The 22841-nt window shown below is 37.6% G+C and overlaps 1 protein-coding gene across 1 annotated transcript in view; it reads left to right on the forward strand.

Annotated features, from left to right (window-relative positions):
- TENM1 (teneurin transmembrane protein 1) overlaps positions 1-22841 on the forward strand; it is a 631171-nt gene that overhangs the window by 420868 nt on the left and 187462 nt on the right. Inside the window, exons 11-13 of the mRNA XM_032474729.1 lie at positions 1590-1691; positions 3088-3282; positions 6197-6397. Coding sequence (XP_032330620.1) covers positions 1590-1691; positions 3088-3282; positions 6197-6397 — 498 coding nt within the window. The remainder of the gene's footprint in view (positions 1-1589; positions 1692-3087; positions 3283-6196; positions 6398-22841) is intronic.

Genomic DNA, 22841 nt, shown 5'->3' on the forward strand with positions numbered 1-22841 from the left:
TGGCAAAAAGGAATCTATGTGTTCACATGGACATCAGAAGAATAATCTCCTCTGATTGATAATGGGGGGCTATCCACACAGCCACCAGATTCATCTTCAGCTTTCTAAGAATCCCCCAAATGGACTAGAGAGCTCTTCCTCTTGCTTTTATTCTGCCCAAGGCAGAACTCTAAGTCTAAATCAGAATTCCTCTAACCATGGACGTTTACTGTTTGAAGCATTGGTTCTCAGTGCTTTAATGCGGTGATCACCTGCAGCGTCACCTGAGGTATTTGTTAGAATGTAGATTACTGGGCTGCATTCCTCAGAGATAGATTCAGTAAATCTGGAATAAAGCTCAGGTATCTGCATTTTAAGTGCCTCAAGTGATCCTACTGATATAGGTGATGAAAAGGCCACAGTTGAAGAAATGCTGTTTCTCAACGCTCATAAATTCTCATAGTTCAGTGGAAGATGCCAAGACCACTTCCTAGAATATCTCCTTCTAATCGGAAATAGCTTATCCAAGTGAAACTAGATGAAGTAAATAATTTGGATGGAAAAGGGAAAGCTGGTACATAGGAGAAGTATGAGTTTAATGGGTTGGAACATAAAGCACAGAATCCAGGAGTGCTAAGTTATGGAAAACTTATAGAAAAGCCTAATGAGAAGATGATTTCTTTAAACTACAGTCGTAAAGCATACATATCATAATAGTTCATGGACTTCGAATTTGATATTACTGATGTTATTATACTGAAATACAATTGTAAACTAGAAACAATTTTTAATGTCGTTGTCAGAGGCCGACTTTTGTATAACTTTATACCTTTTCAGTCAAGTTACTTAGCGTAAGACTTACCAAAGTTCTGTTGCATTGCACATCCTTATGTCACCAGAAATACCTATGGGCACCTTCAAAGCCTTCTCAATTCCCCTGAAACCTATTTTTCTCTGAGAATGGATTGAAGGGAAATTAGTAGCAGAGACCTGATAAACATTTACAGTCATGAAAACATTTCTCAACAAAATACTTAGGTTCTAATGCTTTTAGCGGTGGTGAATTTAATATGAACACTTACTTTAAAAGCTTCCCATTGTCACTTATTAATGAAAATGAAATACTGATTATCATATTTAAGCTGTCAAGATAATAGATTAAACATTTTAAGATGCTAGAGAAGAAATTTTTATTTGCAACAACCTAAATTTCAAAAATAAACAAAAGACTTGGTCTTCTGGGTTGTACTTTAAAGCCCATTTTGCTTTTGAGAAATGGCGTATAATTCTAGTACATTTTTGGCTTTATCATGAATGTCTCATAAGAATACAACTCATCGAGACCCTTTATGCACTTTAGAGGTGAGGTTGGTTTTTAGTTCCACTCGAATAGTCAATTCAGCAAATCCAGGACGCTTTTAATAATTTGGTACTACATGTGACATCTTCCAGAAATCTTTGGCATCTAATTCTAAATAGTAAGTGCTCCCTAGACAGCAGAGGGCAAGATTGTTACAGGCTCAGAGTTTCTGCAATTTAGAAAAAAATAAAGGACTCTACCACCTATAGGTTTGTTCATTTTTTTTTTTTCCTTTTCTCTCTATTAACAGAAATAATGGATGACTGTTCAACCAATTGCAATGGAAATGGAGAGTGTATCTCTGGCCATTGTCACTGTTTCCCGGGATTCCTTGGGCCTGACTGTGCTAGAGGTAATGTTGCTGTTACACAGATTGATTAGGGAAATAGATGTCACCTGAGAACTCAGAATTAGCAGCAATAGGAGGAAGAGGAGGAGTGACAGGAGTGGTTGTAGTAGCAGCAGCAGTAGCAGCAGTAACGCCCCCCACTGGCACTACCAAAAGTTGAGCCCTTGCTCTGCCAGGCACTGTTCTCAACACTTTGCAATACTTATTTTAGTGCCTACATCCTATGATAGCCCTCCGATGTAGATCTGTTATCCTTAGTTTTTTATGGGGAAAGAAATAACCGCAGAGAAGTGAAATAACTTAACCAAGGTTAACTAACAGCTGGGATTTGTACCTGGATTGTGTGACCCAAACACTACATGCTATTTATATATCCTTCATAAACTCACTTACAATGGATGAACTTTAAGAATGGGCAGAATCGGTAACAACATATACACACCAGTGTAAACTGGGAGGGGTGGGCACTCACCAAATGGGTGAGTAGCCTAGAAAGTAAAGACTGGAGAGGCAGAAGTTAAACTTAACAAACTTTATTGGGTCCTGGACTGGCCCATAGTTTAATTCTTGAAAAGCTGTAGGTAAATCACACTGAGTTTTCTCATAGGCTTACAGTTATTACTTCAGAGATGCTTTCTGCTCGTTTGTGTTCATAAAGTTCTCAGTCTGCTAATACTTTAATCTCAGATTTCTCAGCCACTCAGTTTCTTTAGATTAAATTCTATTCAACAGAGAAATCTACAGCACTCGCTAGTTCCCAGTACTGTGGTCAATCTTGAAGAGGTGGGGGTAGGAGTAGAGGTGATGGCTGGTATTAAAAAAAAATGACTAAGACAGAGAATACAGGCCCTGCCCTCAGGAAGCCCTTATTTTTAATAAGGAGACAAACAGTGACAAAGCAGAGTGAGTGTTCTAATAAAGGTCTACACAATATGGGAAAGGAGTGGACAAATGTCCAACATAAGTCTCTTTAAATGCACAACTTTTTAAAGCTAACATTCTGGAATATGAATAACTCCCAATTAGTTTGCCAAATTTTCAAGTTTTTCGTTCTGCAAGTAGCATACAACTGCTTGAGGAAGAAAAACCATAGGAGAGAAAAACCCTAGCTTATAATAATGATGATAGTAATAATAGTTGTTTAAGAGTGTGGTGGAATCAAAAGCAAATACTTAAAATAATATCTCCACTCAGGATATTTTTATAATTTATCTTTACCTCAATCCCATAAGAGGAAAATTCTGTTTGTAATCATGAACACATGCCTATTTAATAAAGGCTAAGAGAGAAATAGTACAATTTTTTGCCAGAAATATTATACAAGAATCGATAGAGAATTTCTGTTTGGAGATTTAAAAAGCATTATGAGAACATTAAAAACTTATTTGTCAACCTTCAGATTCGTGCCCTGTGCTGTGTGGTGGGAATGGGGAATACGAGAAAGGACACTGTGTCTGCCGGAATGGCTGGAAGGGGCCAGAGTGCGACGTTCCAGAAGAGCAATGCATTGACCCAACGTGCTTTGGCCATGGCACCTGCATCATGGGAGTCTGCATCTGTGTGCCAGGATACAAAGGAGAAATATGCGAGGAAGGTCAGAGCCCTGTGTTAATCCAGGCTTTTTTCTCACTGAATTGTCCAGGTTGTCATTCTGTTCCTAGTGGAGATGTGAGTGGTCTTCAAAAACCATAAATGTTCACTGTGTCTACTTAGTACATGGAGTGGGGGAGCTCACGTCTCTTCTGACAGTCTCTAATGTTAATACATGAGGCTGTATCTGTGACACTTGCAAAGCAATAATGAAAAATGACATTCCCCTCCTTGTTTTAACACTGTTTTATAACTTGAGAATTTCCATACTGATGATTTTAGGTGTTAATTTATATGCTTTCATTATTATAAAATGCACTAGGCTATGTCTTACTTTAAAGCACATAATAATAATAATGATATATGCACATTTGGAACCATTTCATGAATGTTTTCTTTGGGAGTGATTTGTAATTACTGTTACTATTATTGCTTTATATTATTTATGTTTACATACCTCATGTCAAAACTTGACCTTTGTGCCTAAGGAAACAGACTTACCACAACTGAGTTTCAAGGCAGCGCCTTTATATTAAAACTCATCCCAAAGGTGCTTTTACTTATATGTGTGCAATAGTTTTATCATTTACAAAACATACTTTGAAATGGCAATAGTTTTATGATTTAAAGAAGACACATTGGAAAATAAGTTTACCAGTAATCAGACCTTTTTCATGCCACATTCCTCAAATAAGACTGATTTCAGAAATAATATTAAACCATTACCATGGGAGATGGTCTCATCACAACTGTTGTTCAGGAAAGAGGCTGCTGAAAATGCACTATAATTGCTTTTTAAAGATGGCTCATTAAGACTATTACACAGCATTTTAAAGGGTTTAATCTCATTCCACTCCATGAGCAAGCAAGAGTTTAGCTTTCCAACTCCCATTAGCAATAGTAGAATTTTGGTGTGAAGATCGTATCTATTCCAGCGAATGGCATTGGGCCTACACAAGGCACCACAGTTCCTGAGTTACTTTTGGAAACTGTTTTTATGGTGAGCCAACTGCAATCATTATATTTAAGTTGTACATTCAGGTGCTATATGGACACACGTACATTTACCTAAAAAAAAATGGTATCTATTACAATATCTACAATTTTCCCTGAAAAACGTTTAACCTAATTAATTTAGATCCTTCTAATTTAAGTTTTGTTTAACTAGTTGAAAAAGGACTTAGCTTAAATTTGCCTTCTAGGGGCCACTAAGAAAATTTGTAGAATAACCAAGATAGCAAGCAATACCGTGTTTAAAGGTATAAACTTTTCAAATACCATTTTTTAATTTAAAAATATCTTAAGTCAGACATCACAGACCAGGAGCTCACAGGCTGAAGTGGACCTATGGATGGGTTCTGTTTGGTTCACAAAGTGGTGGTGGTGGTGTTCGTTGTTGTTTAATGTGACTTATTTGCCAAAATTTAAAAGAGAATGTCACATAAAAATGTCTATTTCTAGCCTCTCTTGAACAACTAGAAAACCTGGTAACTGGGCCCCCTTTCCTACGTGGTGGCAGCGATTGGAGCCAAGTAGCAGCAGCTTCCTTTAAACTGGATACTTCTTCCCAGCACACCCTGTGTCCTTCCATCCAGCCCGTCTCATTCCTGTGTGCTACCCACCTAGCCCCTTCCGCCATATGACTTTGTGCCTCTGACTTAAGTATACTTACCTATTCATAGAAGGTGGCCTTTTCAAAAAAATAGACTACATTACGCTAAATACTACTTTGTTTATTAAAATTTGTATTTTGATATAACAAAATGACCTCCTTCCAAAACAATATTTTACATTTTAGCCTTTTCCTCTCCCTCCAAATAACGAACGGATCAAATTTAGATGTACTTTCTTGTGTTTATTTGCTGATTAGCTCAGGTATTAATGAGTTGTGTTGATGACCCTGAGATCATGGGCTAATTATAATAGCAATAACAGTAATTATAATAATGCTTGGTTAGAGTTACTCTGTTCAATGGCCATATGCTACACCCTAAAACGAAGCCAGTCTTGCAAATGATTGCAGGTTGTATTAGTCCATGTCTATAGCTGAGAAAGTCATTCAAAGCATAAATCCTCATCATGCTTAAGTTATTTGAGTCTCATTTGTATAAGAAGAGCAGAAATTGGAAAATCAATTTTCCTATTTCCCATGGAATGGTCACTCAGTTTAACACAGGAATCTACTTCTAAAATAGAGTGTTTGTCAGAATGTGTCCAAAAATTTCCAGACTTCACAGAATCAGAGACAAAAATAATTGAGTCCATGACATTCTAAAGAATTGAAAACTATGCCACAGTGTCCTGGTAGAGGGAGAAGCCACGAAGGAAAGAATTTTTAAATTATGTTTAAAGTGTTGCATTTTCATTGCTTCTTAGGAATAAATGAGAGATTATAAGAAATTGATTTTATTGTATGATTTCATGCAACAGCAGTCACCTCACCCAATACCTTGAATAATCCAAACTTAAATATATATGAAGACTCCTTTAGACACATCAAATAAAAGCCATTTCTGAGAGCTATGATTCCAATTTCAGAAAAGGCAAGGAGTGACTTGCCAAAAATTCTTAATTATTTTTGCAAAGCCAAGGAATTCCTACTGAAGGCCCACACTGGTCCACCCACCTATTTGTGTGGGAGTACTACACACTGCTCACAGTTTCACATAACAAATGTGTGGTTTGTTTCTTCTAAATTTAGGTTGCAAGCTTTATGATAGCCTACCATATTTTTAAGTGTTAATAATCTTCTGGCTGAAACACAGCATTTACATGAGTTATTTTATTGCCTAATTAAAATAGCATAAATGATACAATATTAGGAAATCAATGTGAGTACCTCAGTTTCTTTATCCTAAGGTGTACTGGCCACACCTGTTCACTTTTCACCCTCTTTTCCCTTTTTTCTGGGCCTTCAGAGGACTGCTTGGACCCAATGTGTTCCAGCCATGGCATCTGTGTTAAAGGAGAATGCCACTGCTCTACTGGTTGGGGAGGAGTCAACTGTGAAACTCCACTTCCTATATGTCAAGAGCAGTGCTCAGGACACGGGACTTTTCTTCTGGACACTGGAACGTGCAGCTGCGATCCCAAGTGGACAGGATCTGACTGCTCAACAGGTACATCAGAGTTTTCTTCTTCTTCCTTCAGTCCCCATTTCTTACTGGTCTTTGCCTTAAGGTAGTATTTCTTAAAGTCTGATCTGTGTGCCTTCGTGGGTTTAACGTAAGGGGCTTCCACGTATTTCCTAGGCCAGTGTTCTACTGGGTTTTCATATACAACATACTACTGGGTTTTTAATCATATTTTTCATTGTCATAGTTCTGTAGTTGAACCTCTGTCCTCATTTTGTATTCTCCTGTAGTTATTTCATCCATTCTCAAGTCTTTTATTATCAGTTCTACACAGATTATTTCAAATATATGTCTCCCCCAAACTTAAGTAATCCTTTGTTTCCAACCATCTGCAATATATTTCCACTGGCTGTCCCATCACTTCAAAACTCAACTTAGCCCAGGCACTTTACTCTGTTTATATGTTGCCATATTCCTGCCCAATTACTGTTCCCACAGCTTTGCTTTCCTTTTCCTATTCTTTGCCCTCACATCATCCACAGTTCTCCATTGTCTATAGATAACCTTCAGATATCCTAGCCTGTTATCAAAAGCCCACCGCAGACTATTCCGAATCTCTATCTCCAGCTCATCTTCTACTTCTGCATCCTGCATAGATAAATGTCCCCTTCTGCTAAAGTAATCTGTATGCTCTCCTCACCCCCACTTTTTTCTAGGTCCTTTAACTCAGCGTAGAATGCTACTACTTCTTTTTTTTTTTTCACTATTACCTTTCCACTTATGAAAATCCAGCTCAGCCACCAAGGACAACTACAGTTTTAACCATTCTATAAAACTTTTCCTGATCACATCAACAGGAGCCTCTGAAATCCTACCGTATTCATTGCTAGGGAGTCAAAAAGACATCGTGACATAGGTATTTCTGTACATGACTTGTTTTTCCACCTAAACCAAAAATAAGGATCAAGGGATTATTCCTTATACTTTTTTTCTTATCCTCAGACCACGTACTCACTAAATGAGTAGAATTAATAAATAATAATTCCTACAAAGCCTCTGCTGATGAATTTTGTTCAGGGTGAAAAATGGCTTGTGATAAGCAGGAAGGACAGGTGCTCTGTGAGCATCTGAATTCGTTTATGAACCAAAAAGTCTGCAATCTTGTGCTTTAAAGAAATAGGAGACTCCCTCTGTTAAGAGAATTAATTCTAGCGTAATACTTCACCACACAAAATTTTGTTGCCTCACGTAGAAATCATATAGGAGAAAGGATTACATTTTACAATTTCAGAAAATGATTAAAATGCTAAAGACAATGTAATAATAACCAAAATGCAAATCTTAAAAGTCATTCATTTATACTTAGCAAATACAGGTGTGCCTGCCATGTGCTTGGCATGGTGCTTGGTGATGGGGTTGTAGTGATGAACAAGACAGACGTGGTCCTTGCGCATAAGAGGCTTATAATCTAGTGGAGGACACACGCGGAACAAGTTAGAGGAGGGTTACAAAAGGGAAGTAAGTGGGTATCTTGGGACTGTACAGTATAGCTCTAACCTGCTTATTAATTTATTCACTAAATGTTATTAAGTACTTTCCCTCCTTCCATGTGTCAGATACAGTGGCATGGCCTAGAGCTTCAAGTTTGAAATACTAGCATTAGTATTATTATTAAGCATACACTTACATAGCAATTTTGATATATTAAGCACTACTCTAAGTGTTGTACATATGTTCACTTAATCTTCATAACAACCCTATGAGATAAGTGCTATAATGATGCCCACTTTACACACAAGGAAACTGAGGCACAGAGAGGTTAAATAATTTGCCCAAAGTCACTCATATTATAAGTATCAGAGTCAGAATTTGAGGTAAGGTATTCTGACTTCACACTCCATGCATTGAACCATTGTACACTTACTGTCCTCTGGGAGCCCCTCACCTAATTCACTGTGTATAGCAAGGTATCACTGATGGACTGTGTCCAGGGCCATGTGCCACAGAAGACAAAGAGGGAGCAGTGGGTAATTTCCATGAGAAGAGATTCTACAGTCAGGAAGACTGTGCAGAAGTTTTAACACTTGAATGAACACTACTAAGATGATTACATGTTTATCACGTGGACGAGAGAGGAAAGAACATTCCAGGCAGAAAGAATAACTTAAACGAAGAAATAAAGATATGAATCCAAATGGCATATTGGGGGACTTTCAAGTCATTGGGTTGGAGAGATGGGAAGGGACCAGAACACAGAGAATTTTATTTACACACCAGGTGGAGGAATTTGCATTTCCTCTTGACACAATAAGAAGCCACTGAGTGGTTTGTAACAAACTGCATTTTAGGTAGACACCTCTGACAGCAAATGAGAGGACCACCAGAGATGGATGCTGTAGTGACGTAAGTGTAGTGTGATTACAGGGGCAGTCCAGGCATGAGAGGATGGGGAGGGCCTGCCCTGAAAGCGTCATTGTGAGAATGGTGAAGCAGACAGAGACCAGAAAGGACTCACCAGGGCAGAGGAGACAAGAGGAATCAGGGAAAACTACTTTGGGTGCTGGGTCAAAGGAAGCTGAGAGAGAAAAACTGTAGGTGGAAAAGCAGGTTTGGGGCAGAGGGACAGGACATGGTGAGCTCAGTGGTGGATGCACTGAGTTGGCGGTGTCTGCAGGTGGATCTGTCCAATGAGGGACTGATGGTCAAGGATGGAACTTACAGAAGAGTCTTGAACCAGAGACAAATATTTGGGACATAGTTCAGATGATAGGAATACATATTATTGCCCAAGAAGAGTGTGGAGGTGAGAAAGAAAGTCAGACCCCCTAGAGAACACTGACATTTTAATATCTCTACCATGATAGGGTTCTTAACATCAAGTCCAAAACTTACCCCTTCAGATATAACTTTAAAAACACTTATTGATTGAATAGAGACTCTATATCAAACAATTTCTCCCTCGGTCCCTTATATCTCCTTCCTGAAGCCTCAGAATTGGGTAAAATTCCTGATAATATACTACTCACCAGTTGCACAAATTCAAATTTTTGTATTTCAGATGACTCAACATTAAGCTCAATGTACTGAGAGTTTCTCTTTGCCCAGCCCTCCCCCACCACCTAATACACAAAAACATGCACTGGTCCTGTCAGCAGAGAAGATCACTCAGAAGGGGAGGCAAAGGCTAATTCTGAACATGCCTCTCCACCCAGCATCCTTTCCTGTCGTCCAGATGAAACACCCTAAACCCTACCCCACGCCTCCCTCACCTGAAACCATGCTTCCTCACCAAAACAAATCAAATAATGAGAGAAATGAGAGCATCATCCATATATGTCACTAAGTGCTACAAAAGAGAGAAAGACGCAGTGTGCAAGGTGGCTTTAACATTGCCTGAAGGTCTAGGAAGTGGTCACAGAAGACTTCATAGGTCATGAAGGGCTTTGCATGTCATACTTAGGAGCTTGGACGTGATCCTGAGGACAATGTGAAAGCCATTGGAGGGGTGTAAAGAGGTTCGTATCATGACCATGTTTGCATTTTAGACAGATCACTCCAGAATGGCTTGCAGGATATAGTAAAACAAAAAAAAAAGTTGAAAACTTGATATAAAGGCAATTGTGGATGAGAGACAAAGGACAGACATCAGAGGGGTTAGGAGATAAAGACTTGGTTGCTATGTACGTAGGGGACACGGGAACTCTGTGATTTCTACATTGGCTGACTGAGTGCCTGGCAACACTGCTAATGGAGATTCGAAGTATTCATCCCTTAAACATATTTTCCTTGAGCACTTACTATGTGCCATGTGCTGGGCTCTCAGGCTACATCAGTGAGGAATACGAAGATTCCTGCACTAGTGGAGCTTCCAGTCTGGCTGGGAGAGCTAGACAGTACGCAATGAACAAGAAGTGTGTAAGGTTTTGAAACATGAAGAAACTGAGGGCCAGAGAGGTTAAATAACTTGTCCAGAGCCATAGATCTGGCTAGTTGCAAAACTGTAAGTAGAAACCAGGTCTGTTGACTTCATTCCACATCTAGCATTTTTTTCAGCCCTCCACTCTCACCCCCACCAAGGGGAGAGTTAGACAAGGAGCAGGGACTCAGGTGAATAGATTAATTTCCTGAAAAGGGGAAGCTCTAGGAGATGAAGGGCATCAAATATCAAGTGCATGAATGACACGTTTTTGTCCAGATACAGTGTGGACTAAATGTGGACTAAATTAGAATATGGGCTCAAGCCACATTCATCCACTCCAGACCCAATAGAAAAAGAACACTGGAAGCATCTCTTGCTCAAAGAAGCAAAAGGGTAAATAGGTATGACCCAAAACTCAGCAGCCTCTCAGGCAAAAGGCTTCCTAATAAAACTACCAACTTGAAAAAAAGGGGAAGGAAATGCGTTCCAAATCTCCGGTGTCAGGGTAGGAATAGTCCTTCTGTGATTTTTAAGCTCCATAAAGGTTGTTCCCACAGAGCATATTTAACCATCAAGATGATCTCACTGTGCAGACTTTTAATTGAGTGTGCTCAGTACAGGAAGCAATTTAACATCTGATTCTTATAATGGATCATGTCATTTCAAAGGTGGATATGCTCTTTGCCATTGATCATTTTCTTCCTCTAAGCCCATGAAGCTTAGCTGTTAGCATGTTAACCGTGCTGCTCTGACACCAAGGGGACTGCAGTGAATGGTTTACTGATTATTTTCAGTCTGTTTTCCAGGTACATTGAGTATTGTTAGCAGCACTGAATTGATACTTGATACAGGCTTCTTTAACCTGAAAGTCTCACGGTACTTCACAAAGGTTAACTCATTAGTCTTTAAAAATACCTCAGGAGGAATACAATGGAAGTTTGTTATAACATACTTTAGATTTGGATATACTGCGGGTCAAATCATGCCCCTTGAAATGTAACTTCTTGCCATGAAATCTCACTAATACATTTAGCCTATACTAAAGAAACTGGCCCTGGCCTCTAATATCAGCGTTGTAAAAGGCAGCTACTACATTTCTTTTGTAAAATCTGGCTTTTCCTGGTCAAGTAGTCTTTGAGGGGGAGCATAAAAGAATTTAGAGCTTTGTACTCCTCTCTTCTGGGTGAAACTTCTCTCAGCCACTCCGTCTATTGTTACTTTCAGATAACTGACCGTGAAATTCACAGAACGTAAGCATTCACAGAGAGGACAGCTTCCGCCCTTCTCTGCCGTGATCCACTCTTGTTATACTGGATCTTAGAACTGGATTAATCAGCTAGAGAGATGGAATATTAGGCCCTTAGGTATTTCTGAACCTCAGATATAAATATATATACTTGCTATATAACAGAAATCACCTGAGGTACTATCGTCATGTGCCCCATCCAAGCAGGGTTAGTTCCTGAAGCTCCCATAAGTCTTTGTTACAAGGAGATTTGTTTTCAGGCTATCCTATGACGTGTGGTCATCTTGTCCATCAGAAAGACAACAGTGTGTGTGTGCATGTGTGTGTGTATTCACAGCACAGTTTCCTTGAGTAACTCATTGAACTTCTTTGAGTCTCAGCTGCCTCATTTTTAAAATGGTAGAAGATTAGCCAAGTGGCCCTTGAGGCCCCTTTCAGCACTGAGATCTATGATTCTTGATCCCATATACTGAGCTGTTGACACTGATTATGAATAGCTCATGGATACAGTCCATAAATTCTCTTAACTCCATATTGTTTATGGTGAGAAAATATTAATTTTAAATAGTTTTGTTTTTGTTATAAGGAAACCCACTTTGATATGTAAACCATGTTGTTTGAGAATCTGCCTCTATTTATAGAGATATACACGCACACACACACAAACGTGTGTATATAACAACATCTTGTTCTGTTTTTAAGTGTTCCCTAATGGATGGTGATATGCATCTACTAATAAAACAGATAATTACAGGAGGAAGTTGTAAAAGGCTCATGTGATTATTGTTGCTAGGAGAACTTTCCTTGATTATACAAGTATCATATGCTTAAAAAACATTATTTGTTTTCCCCTTTACTGAAAGTGCCAATAATGAAAATGTTTTCATCTGATTCTACATGTCTATCACATATAACACATCACTTTCCTGCAGTCTCTAGGTATTGACTAGGCCATTTGAAATGATTAGTGTGTACACTGCATTTTTCCTACAGATAATTACAGTAACAGCAGGTTCATACATGCCATCTGATAAAGAAGCTTTGTTCAAAATCTAATGCACATGCTACACGTACAACTATGTAGTCATTCGTCATGCCACTGAAGAGAAAAATCTGCTCATATATAAAGTAACTAAAATTTTGCATCTTCAGTAGAAAAGAGACAATCAATGCACCCAGATTAGGAACCTAGGATCTACAATCTTTTACCTATCTGGTTCAAGACACTCACCTGAATATGTTCGGAACAGTAACTGAGTTCTCAGGAAAAAAAGTTTGCTGTTAGTTAGCAAACAATATTAATATATTATAATGCTACAAATTCCCTGGACTTAAAGAAAAGCCCAAATATAGACAACTACTCACTGAAACACGGTAGGAAGTTTTATAGTGCTTTTTAGGGGACAAAAGGCTTCTGACTAATTCCTATATAGGCTTAATTATCTTTAACTTGCTATTCAAAGTATGACAACCTCTGATCAAATTTATTTTAAAGTAATTATTTCCCTACTCAGTAAAAATAAAGGATAAACCTTAAGGTGACTCTGATTTGACTGATTTATTAAAATAAATGCCTGATTGGAACATAGTAGCTACATCATTAAAACTACAATGAGGTCAAAACGTTAACTCTAGATTTAGTAAATCAGTAAGTGAAGTTCATTGGTGGCACTAGATATACAACCCAAAAACATCCTTAAGAGAATTCCAAGTCAAATTAAATGTGTAAGATTGAATCCATAGAAATATCTTCAGGAGGTAGATATAAAGTAGAAAAAAATCTTACTATTATGATTTCCTAGCAATACATCCTACTCAGAGATGGTTTGTCACCCCCTAAGCTTTTTCTGTCTCAAGTGAAAATGGAAATTGAACCCCCAAATATTCTCAGATTCAAAAATTCCTTATCTTTATAAAAGAGAATTCATTTGATAGCCATAAGATTGTGTGTATACAGTGAGGTGATTCAAAGCACATTGAATATCAAATGTTTTCAAAATACATCTTTTACGTTTTGTTCTAAGACAATAAAAACCACACCTGTTATGCCATCATTAGCAGGCAGCAATGCAAAAATCCAGTGCAATGTGACCATTTGACAAGTTTGAACTAAGAGGTAAATCTGCAGCTGCTTCTCCGTAAATCTGAGCTAACTCTACTGACTGTTCGAGGACATTAAAGCTTTTAAAGTGTTTTTCCAACCAGGGACGTATATTAAAATAAGGTGGCAATTGTGAGGCAAGAAAATATAATTAAGTAAACATGAATGCAAGGATGCACACTTATGTACATGGTTAAAGTACAGTTCATAATATGGAATGCATTTGGACAGACCAATAGGTGCATCAAAACAAAACAGGAAAATTTTGTGCTGTACTATTAGATGCATGCCTATCATTGACCCAGACTCTTATTCTGAATTCCAAATTCATTTACTATTTGGTGTTTTTCTCAATTCGTGTTTATCTATATGAAATGAAAATAGACCTAGAAAAGGGTACAGCTAAAAGGTGTACTTGGCCCTGGAGGTGAGCTCCTAAGGGGCAAGTGGCCCCCTGGGTGCCCACCTCCTCAGTCTGACCTGCCTCTGACAGGGGAGGAGGAGGTAGAAAGGCTCTGCAGTGGACATGGCTGAGAGTGCAAAGGAAGCCAGAATTCAGTTGCGCAAAATCAGTGGCCGGGACCTGGGGAAGAATCAGAACAAGTGATCCCAATCCTGTGCAAAATCAGATACTTAGAGAGATTGCAGAGCAGTCCATACACCTCCCCCAAATAAACTGAAGGAGACTTTTATTCCTGTGATAAAAACATCCTGTATTTATCTGGTGGTTTTCATTTTTTCCCCCAAATACTTACATATCTATTTTCTTTATTTCATCATTATGGCCATAAGCCGGGGTCGTTATTAGAATGTGGATTGCATATTAGGCTTTGATGATTCGAAATACCTCCAGGACTGTCCCAAAGATTTGCTCTCTATATATTCTTCTGAGTCATTTGAAAGAAGGAGAAGAGGCATAGGAAGGACAGAGATTAGTCCTTCGTTAAAGAGTAAGGACATTTTCACCTCGAAACTTAATAAGGTGGAGCTCACAGAAATTCTGAATCGATTTTCACATCTGCTGTAAAGAACTTGACTTGGACTTGGACTTCCACATTCCCAGTAACCTAGCACAGAGGTTTCTATCACTTTCATAACATCCATAAGGTACAAGCAGCATAGGTAGTAAGTTTCCTCATTTTGTAGCTGAAGGAACTAATTTGCTATGAGACACAGGAAAAATGTTACTTTACTGTGTGTGCTTCAGAGTTGAGGTTGGCAATAGAATTCACAGCCCAATATCCTATCTTAAAGCTCAATGTGAATTAATTTTTTTATCCTGCTTATGACTTGCTGAGTTTCATGAATATAATGACCCATGTTCGTCATAAATCATAGAAAATGCTTATTCGTTATCTCATTGAATCTTGGTTTTCCCACCTTCTCTGTTATCTCCTTTTAGAAGTTCCATTAGACTGTGCCATTCTGGCCTCTGTGTCTTTTATTTTTTTTCCTATTTTCCACATCTAACTTCTCTGTTATATGAGAGGTAATTTCTTCAAATTTGTCTTCTGGCTCACTAAATATCTCTTCCAGCTGTGTTTATTATGATGTTTAACCTTTCCATTAAAGTTTTAATTTCAGTGATTGCTTTGTATTTCTAAAATGTTAATTTATTTTGTTTTTCAAATATGCTGCATTCGTTTTTGGTAATTTCTTGCTCCTTAATCCTGTCTTTTTTTGTTTACTCTCTTTTCTTTAAACATACTAAACATAATGATGTTTTTATATGCTGTATCTGATGAATAGATCATGTTAAGACTTTGTGAGTGTGGATCTAGGTTATGGTTTCTTGTTTCTGTCAACTCTTGCAGATGATGGCTTGCTTTCTTGTTTTTGTTATTTTTTTATTGTGGGTTCAAATATGTTGAAATTCTCAGTCTGAGGAGGATTTCCATTTGCTTCTGTCAGGAACCTGTCTGCACTGCAGATCAGAGTAAACTATTTTCTTTTTTATTGTCATATAGTTGATTTGCAATATTACATTAGTTTCATGTATACAACATAGTGATTATTTGTACTAATTTAAAGTTTAAATTAAAAATCTCGGGTTACAATTTTTTGCACCATACCACGAGTATAAATTCAGGCCCCAAACCCACATGAAACCTGGCTAGTGGCCGTGAAGGATCAGAGGAGGCTTGTTATTTAACATCTTCAGACCCAAGCCTGAGACAGATCATTTTCTTCTAGTCTGTCTTTGCAAGGCATATTTTCCTCCAGATTGGTTTTGAATATGGGTCCCTGATCCTGTGAAGGCCCAAGGTTTAGCTAACTATCGTTTCCCTACTCTGGACCCTCACCAAAACTCTAGGTCATCCAGATCAGCAGACAGAGCTCTGACTCCGTGTACTCTTAGGCTCATCAGCCACTGTGGGTCTCGATTTAGACAGCTGCAAAATGTGTTTTCCAGCTAAATTCACATTTCAATTTATTTTTAATAATTTTTTTCACTCTAAATGGAGAAAAAAATTAAGTTCCAATTAAATCAAGAATATTTTCTACTATGGTATGAGTAAAGACCTTACAGTCCAACAAACCCAGAAGAGTTTATTCTATGTCAGCAGACTAGTTTGCTTAGTGTGCATCGAAAGAACGTTCTTAGCAGTATTGTTCAAAAGATATTTCTGAAGCCAAAGCAGTTAAAGTTAACAGTGGAGTCAAGAGTAAACAGTTTCAATAATCAAAGAGAGCTTCCCACACACTTCTCTGCTACGTCCATTCATTTTTAAAATTGAATTCTGCATCTCAAGTAAGTTAAAACATTCTAAATACTATTGCCTACTTCCTTTTCCAACTGCCTTCCTTTGTTTGTTTCTTCTTTGACAGATTTTGCATAATCATGGAATACTGACACTAGATTAGATTTTGGAGATCATCTAGTTTTGCCCTTCCTTTTGTAGAAGAAAAAACTGAAGCCCAGAAAGGCTGAATGATTTGTGTAAGGTCATGCAGCTGATTAAGCACATGGTTAACATGGGAGACAAGTCTCATGATTTCTGGTTTAGACCTTTTGTGCAATATACCATTCAGAGAGCCTTGTTCAAACTCAACAGATGTTACCTTTCCATTGTCAGCACTTCCACTGAATCTCTAGAAAACTAGCACTGAGCAGGATCCCAGCATCTCTTCCTTGAATATCAGAATGTTATGATTTAGGGTATAAGTAGGTTATTGAAAGTGATCTGAGTCGGTGTTGGGGAAAAAAAAAACAATGTTATGAAAATTGTCAGAGATTCAGCATAGAAAAATTCAGACAGAAAGGAACTCAGATTCCAGCTCTGCTTCTAAGAATTACTGTATGACCTTGAGTAAGTTAATTAGTTTCTCTGAGCCTCTCCTATAAAATGGGGAAATAATTCTTACTTTGTTAAGGTAGTTGTAAGGGTTAAATGAGATAATATATGTGAAACACCTAGCATAGTGCTTCTCCCATAATAGACGTTAAATTATAATAATAAATGGTAGCCATTATTGTCATTATATTTCAGTTCTCATTGTAAAGATGCATTTCAAAGACAAATCTTTTGTAAGTAGAAGATAAATTAGTAGCTGTCTCAAAGAAATCATTTTCAGACACTGTAAAGCTGAATTAATTTAAAGGAGTATGAAAATTCTTTCTACTTCAAAGTCATCGTATTTTTTGTCCCTACCCAAATAGTATTGTTTCTTGTGTTTGTAGAATAGGTGTTTCACTGAAAAGTTGGCTAAAATGTATTTATTCTATCATTTCACTCCATTTACTTTAAGTCCTGCTATTCATTATAAAATCACACTCAAGGAAAATTTATATTCCTTGTCTGTCTTCTAAGATTAGGTTCAGTGACAGGAAATAAAAAAGAGTGGCTTAAACAAAATATAAGTGTGGCCTTACTCTCACAAAAAGAAATCTAGAGGTAGGAGGTCCAAGGTTTGTATGATAATTCCAGAAAGAAAGTTTCTTCTGGCTCATACCTCTACTATCCCTAAGATGGGACCTTTATCTTCAAACTACACAATAGCAGCCAATGCTCCAGCCACCACATCTTCATTCCAGGCAAGATGAATGAATGGAGAGGCAAAGGGCCTATCCCTTCTCTTTTAAGAAAACTTTGCTGGTGCTACGGCTGGAAACATTCACTTATATCTCATTGACGAATAATTCACATGATCACACCTAGATGCAAAGGAAGCTGAGAAGTGTAATTTTTATTTAAGGAAGTCATGTGCACAGCTAAATAACATCAGATTTCATTGTAGTTTTCAAGCTTCCAACCAACACAACAGGGCAACATAATCAGTTCTGTGATTTACCATGTCGTCAACATAAAGACAAACCCATAGCTCAGTGGGAATAAATCTTTTCTTTGTATTGAGACTAGTGAGACAGTTCACTTGTGGATCCTCTTCAACATTTAATATGAAAAATGAATTAAAGTATCTCCTTATTAGTTACCATATTGATGACATGTTGAAATGATAATACTCTGGATATATTGGGTTAAATAAAATACATTATTAAAATTAATTTCACCTGTATTTAAAAAATTTTTGATGTGGCTACTAGAAAGTTTTGAGTAACTTTTGTGGCTTGCATTTGAGGCTCATATTATATTTCTATTGGACAGCACTATTCTAGCATATGAAGTGTTAGGTTTAGCCTGGAAAATAGGACTAAATGTCTCTTCCAAATTAAACAACATATTCAGATACCAAGGTAACTTGAATAAGTACCTAGTAGTATAGGATTGTTGATAATGTCAGCAATATGTGGAGAAGGTTTACCAAAAATGATAATTTGGGTCTTAGTATAATTTACCAATAATCCTTTTTGGCAATAATAAGACACCAAGGGTAACCATTATTAGATCCACTTCTAGTTTATGATGATAAAACCATAACAAGGAAGTATAAAAGAATGCTTATACTTACATTTCCTAAGACAGGAGAAGTATCAAGTCATTATACTCAGAGTTCTGCAAAATATGATAAAGAATATAAATGTGGGACAATAATAGAATAATTAAATGCCTAATGATAACCTACTTCTTGTATAGAATATAGGCCTGAGAAGCTCAGGCTTTCAGTCTTTCAAGAAGGAAACAAGCATATGTTTTAGATAAAATGTCTAATAAAGTAATAGGTTTATAACTTGGATGGACTAAAGAGTTTTTATGTCATGAAATTAGTTAAAACACTCTTGAATCTAGCCAGAAAACCTATAGAGATAATAAACACACTGGCACGGATTAGAGCTTGTCATCTGCAGTGGTTCTTGGATGGTTCTTCAGCCATAAAGTCATCCTCAGATGCTTTATTTAGCTTGATTGTTTAAAAAATCATGTGTGCTCTATAAGGGGGAATTACTAAAACATAGAGATGGCTTGAGATCACCAAGTTGTCAGTTGGCATCTGAGCTGCCATGACCTTGTTCTCCAAATTCATACCTTGTGTAACTGCCACATAGCCTGGCCTCTTTACAGGATGGAAAAGTCATATTTGGATCTTTCCACAAGGTCATATTAGATCTGAGTTTTTACTTGGCAATAAGCATTTCATAAACAGGACTTGACTTTGATAAAAAATCCAATGGCCTATATCATTTATGAAGGTCACCACATTAACCTGGCCAGAATTGTTTGTTTTTCTCTATCCAATATTCTTGTCATACCAGATACTAGGACCGCAGGGACAGAGAATATATCCATTTTAATTATCATCAACCCACTCATAATGGGAGATGTCCCTCACTTGAGACCCATGAGGGAAGGGTTGAAATGGTGCTTGGGAATCAATGGATTATCAATCGAGTGTGAAAGCTCTCAGTCCATCTCATTCCTCTGAGCCTCCTGACATTGTGAGTACACACATAAATGCAAAAAAGCTCTGAAACAGCTATACCAAGGGTTAAAACAGTGACAAAATGATTAATTTCCACCCTCTTAAGCATGATAATAGAAAGGAGAAGCTACTCCTATAGAGCAAATAAAATCTATAATGTTGACCTCTAGGCTAGATAAAAGGTTTCTTGTGGACTTCTTCCACATCCTAACCTTCAGTACCAGTAGGTTTGGTACATAAATACATTTTTTATTGTGAGGAAAATTCCTTTTGGGTTAATACATCTCCCTCTAAAAATATATCTCTAAAAAATTGGTTCATGGGGAAGCAACCCACATAGTCCCTGGAGACTTCTAGTAAAAAGCAATAGGCCCCACCACCACCCTAGAATTCTGCTGCTAAAGATGTGATTAAGTCTACCGTAAGGAGCAGAGAATGGGTGAACATTCAAAGATGATTTTAAAAGGACCATATATCTAAGCAAACTGTGAGCACCTTGACAGGAGATATAAAAAGATAAAGGCAAATCATTTCCAGATTGTCAGGGAACTGAATCAGGACCTAAAGGAAGATAGTCCAGTATATAAGCCAGACATTCATAGCAGTTCACCTTACCTCTGCCAAGGTTTGTAGTTGTCATTGTTTCTTAGCTACATAGAGAGGAAAAGAAGCAGAACTCTCATAGGTAGGAAGATACCTGTGTTAAAAACAAGGTCTCATCAACATGTGAGAACCAATCAGAAAAGGCAGTACAACAACAGGGTCTCTATCAGTGGAATTCCAGTCTGGGAGGTTCCAGAAAAATCTTAGCCATCCAAGAATCCTTTGGTGGCTCTAAGGGCTCTATTTTATGGAATTATTATGTAGTATATTTTCTGCTGAAGCTTCTACCAACACTGGTCTAACTCACTCTAATCTGGCAGACAAAAACCTGTCTGCATAGTAGGCAGACCTCTATTTCTGGACATGTATTAGGCATACCTTTTCTGGCCCAGGTAATCTGTACCATGGTGGGGCTCATCAATGACTATATTGATGATTATGATAGTAATAATAGCGACAACAATAGTATTACATTTATTGAGCTCTTACTATATATGTGCTTCACGAATATTATCCATTTAATCTTCATGACAAGTCAGTATTTCCCAAGTATTTTCTATGCAGTTGTTTCCTGCAAGATGTTATAGACAAACAAAAAACTTTCCATGATGAAAAATAAAAGGAGAAATCTGCATGTTAGCTCCCACTTGAAAACTGGCAGCACATTCTCATAGTACAGACTCTAAACATTCCTTTAATAAGGAAAGCTGTCTACCAGAGTTTCCCATAGAACTCTGATCAGGAAACCCAGGTTTTACTTAATGTTTCCTCATATCCTATGGAGATAAAAGTGTTCTTTGGAACCACTTTGGGAAAAGGTGCTACAGAATGCATCATTTTATAGATGAGGAAATGAAAACCTAGAGAAATTCTGCAGTGTGCCTTAGATCACATAGCCAGTAGGAGGCAGAACCTTTGAAGCTAGGACTATTTGTTGCCAAGGTCCATACACATTATTAGCTGTAATGAATATGGTAATTGTTATCACGTATTAACTGTCTATGATGTTCAAAGTGCTATATGTGTATTGTCTTTCATCCTTGTAACAGTCCTGGAGTGAAAGTACTGTTATTCCCATTTTAGAAATGAAAATGAGGCTTGATTAGATCCACTGACTTACCCAGACCTTGCCAAACAGAGAAGTTTATCTAGGACTTTCAACAGAAATGTAGAGTTAGCATGTTCTGGTTATGGAGTCTTAAGCAAATTACCTGACATCTTGAAGCTTCAATGCCCGTATCTGTAAAATGGGTGTAAAACCTCTGGCACATAATAGTTATTCAATAAATAGTTTCTAAAATAAGTTTATTCAAGCCAGTATACTTAAGTAAACACATGGTGAGGCTTGACATCATTGGAAATGTGGTTCACGAATTTATTCATTGCCTCTAAGATAGATATGAACTTGATATCAATCAAGTTTTTAGGCATCATTAGAGAAGGCAGTTGAGGGCCAGAGAATAGCAAGCAATCAAATAAGCCCCGTGCCCAGTCAGGGAAGATATAAATTCTGTAAAGGTCATACTTCCAGATTCAGTCAAAGAAGTTCAGCACAGTGTAGTGCAAAGAACACAATTTAGAGTCAGACAGACTGAATTTGACGCCAGCCTCACCCCTAATTAGCCACATGACCTTAAGCAACTCATTTAACCTTTGTGAGCGAGAACATCTCATCTCAAACATGGAATTAACACTACCTTGCAAGGTTGCAGTGAAGATTAAATGAAGTAATGTATGTAAAGATTCTAGCACTGAACCTGGCACTCATGACATGATAGCTTTGCCCCCTAGGACTTTGCCTTCTACCTTCTAGAGTAGCATACTTTAACCAAAAAAAAAAAAAAAAAAAAAAAGGCAGGGGGGAAATATATCAATGAATGGGCATCTGTCTGGTCCCAGAAATGCACCTGGCAGCCTCTGCAACTTTCAGAGTGGTCTGAGGTGGAAACGATGTTAATTACAGTCTTTTAAATATCAATCTCAAAGTATCCTCAATCACTGTGAAAGTGACATGTGTCACTGTGAATAAGGAATCCTGAGAGAATAAAGTAATCAAAAACATTTTTTGAAGCAACGGGAAGGAAGATTTCCCAACTTTGGCAGCTGATTTACATCTATTAAACTGATGTAACCAGGTGCAAAATCCTGGGGCAAAATTTAAATATCGCTATTTTTTCCCTGCAAATTTCAAGCAAAGTATACATTATGTGCGTGTTTATGCAAATATCTTATAGATGTGCTATAGACACCATTTGGAAGGGGGTCAGGCATTTTCCTCATTCTATGTTGAGGCTAGTAAAAGAATTCCTAGAGTACATTCTAATGACTGCCTAAATAAAAGTGCACATAGCATTTAATCTCCCAGCACATATTTAAACCAGAAAGTCACACACTTGCACACTCATGCAAACACATTACCATGCCCACAGCCACACAAATGCACAAACATGCATACACCCCAACACTTACAAACACACTATTAAACTCACTTTTACTCATGCACACACTCTAACACCCTCTTACACAGTCACACGTATCCTCAAATACACTATTACACACATGTGTGCACTCAGACACAAGCTTGCTCACTCATACACCCCCATGCACATTTGCACACATTCACACACTTCTGCTCTCACACACAGATGAGTTTGTGTCCCTTTATAAAGAATATTGTTATTAGTTTGAATAAAAAGAAAATTATTTTATAATATCCTCAGCCTAAGGATATTTTATATGCCCATTGAACACTTAAGATTTTATTTACTAAGGTTACATGCTACATCAGAGAGGGTAGAGA

This window comes from Camelus ferus, chromosome X (assembly GCF_009834535.1).
Source record: "Camelus ferus isolate YT-003-E chromosome X, BCGSAC_Cfer_1.0, whole genome shotgun sequence".
Taxonomy (NCBI): Eukaryota; Metazoa; Chordata; class Mammalia; order Artiodactyla; family Camelidae; genus Camelus; species Camelus ferus.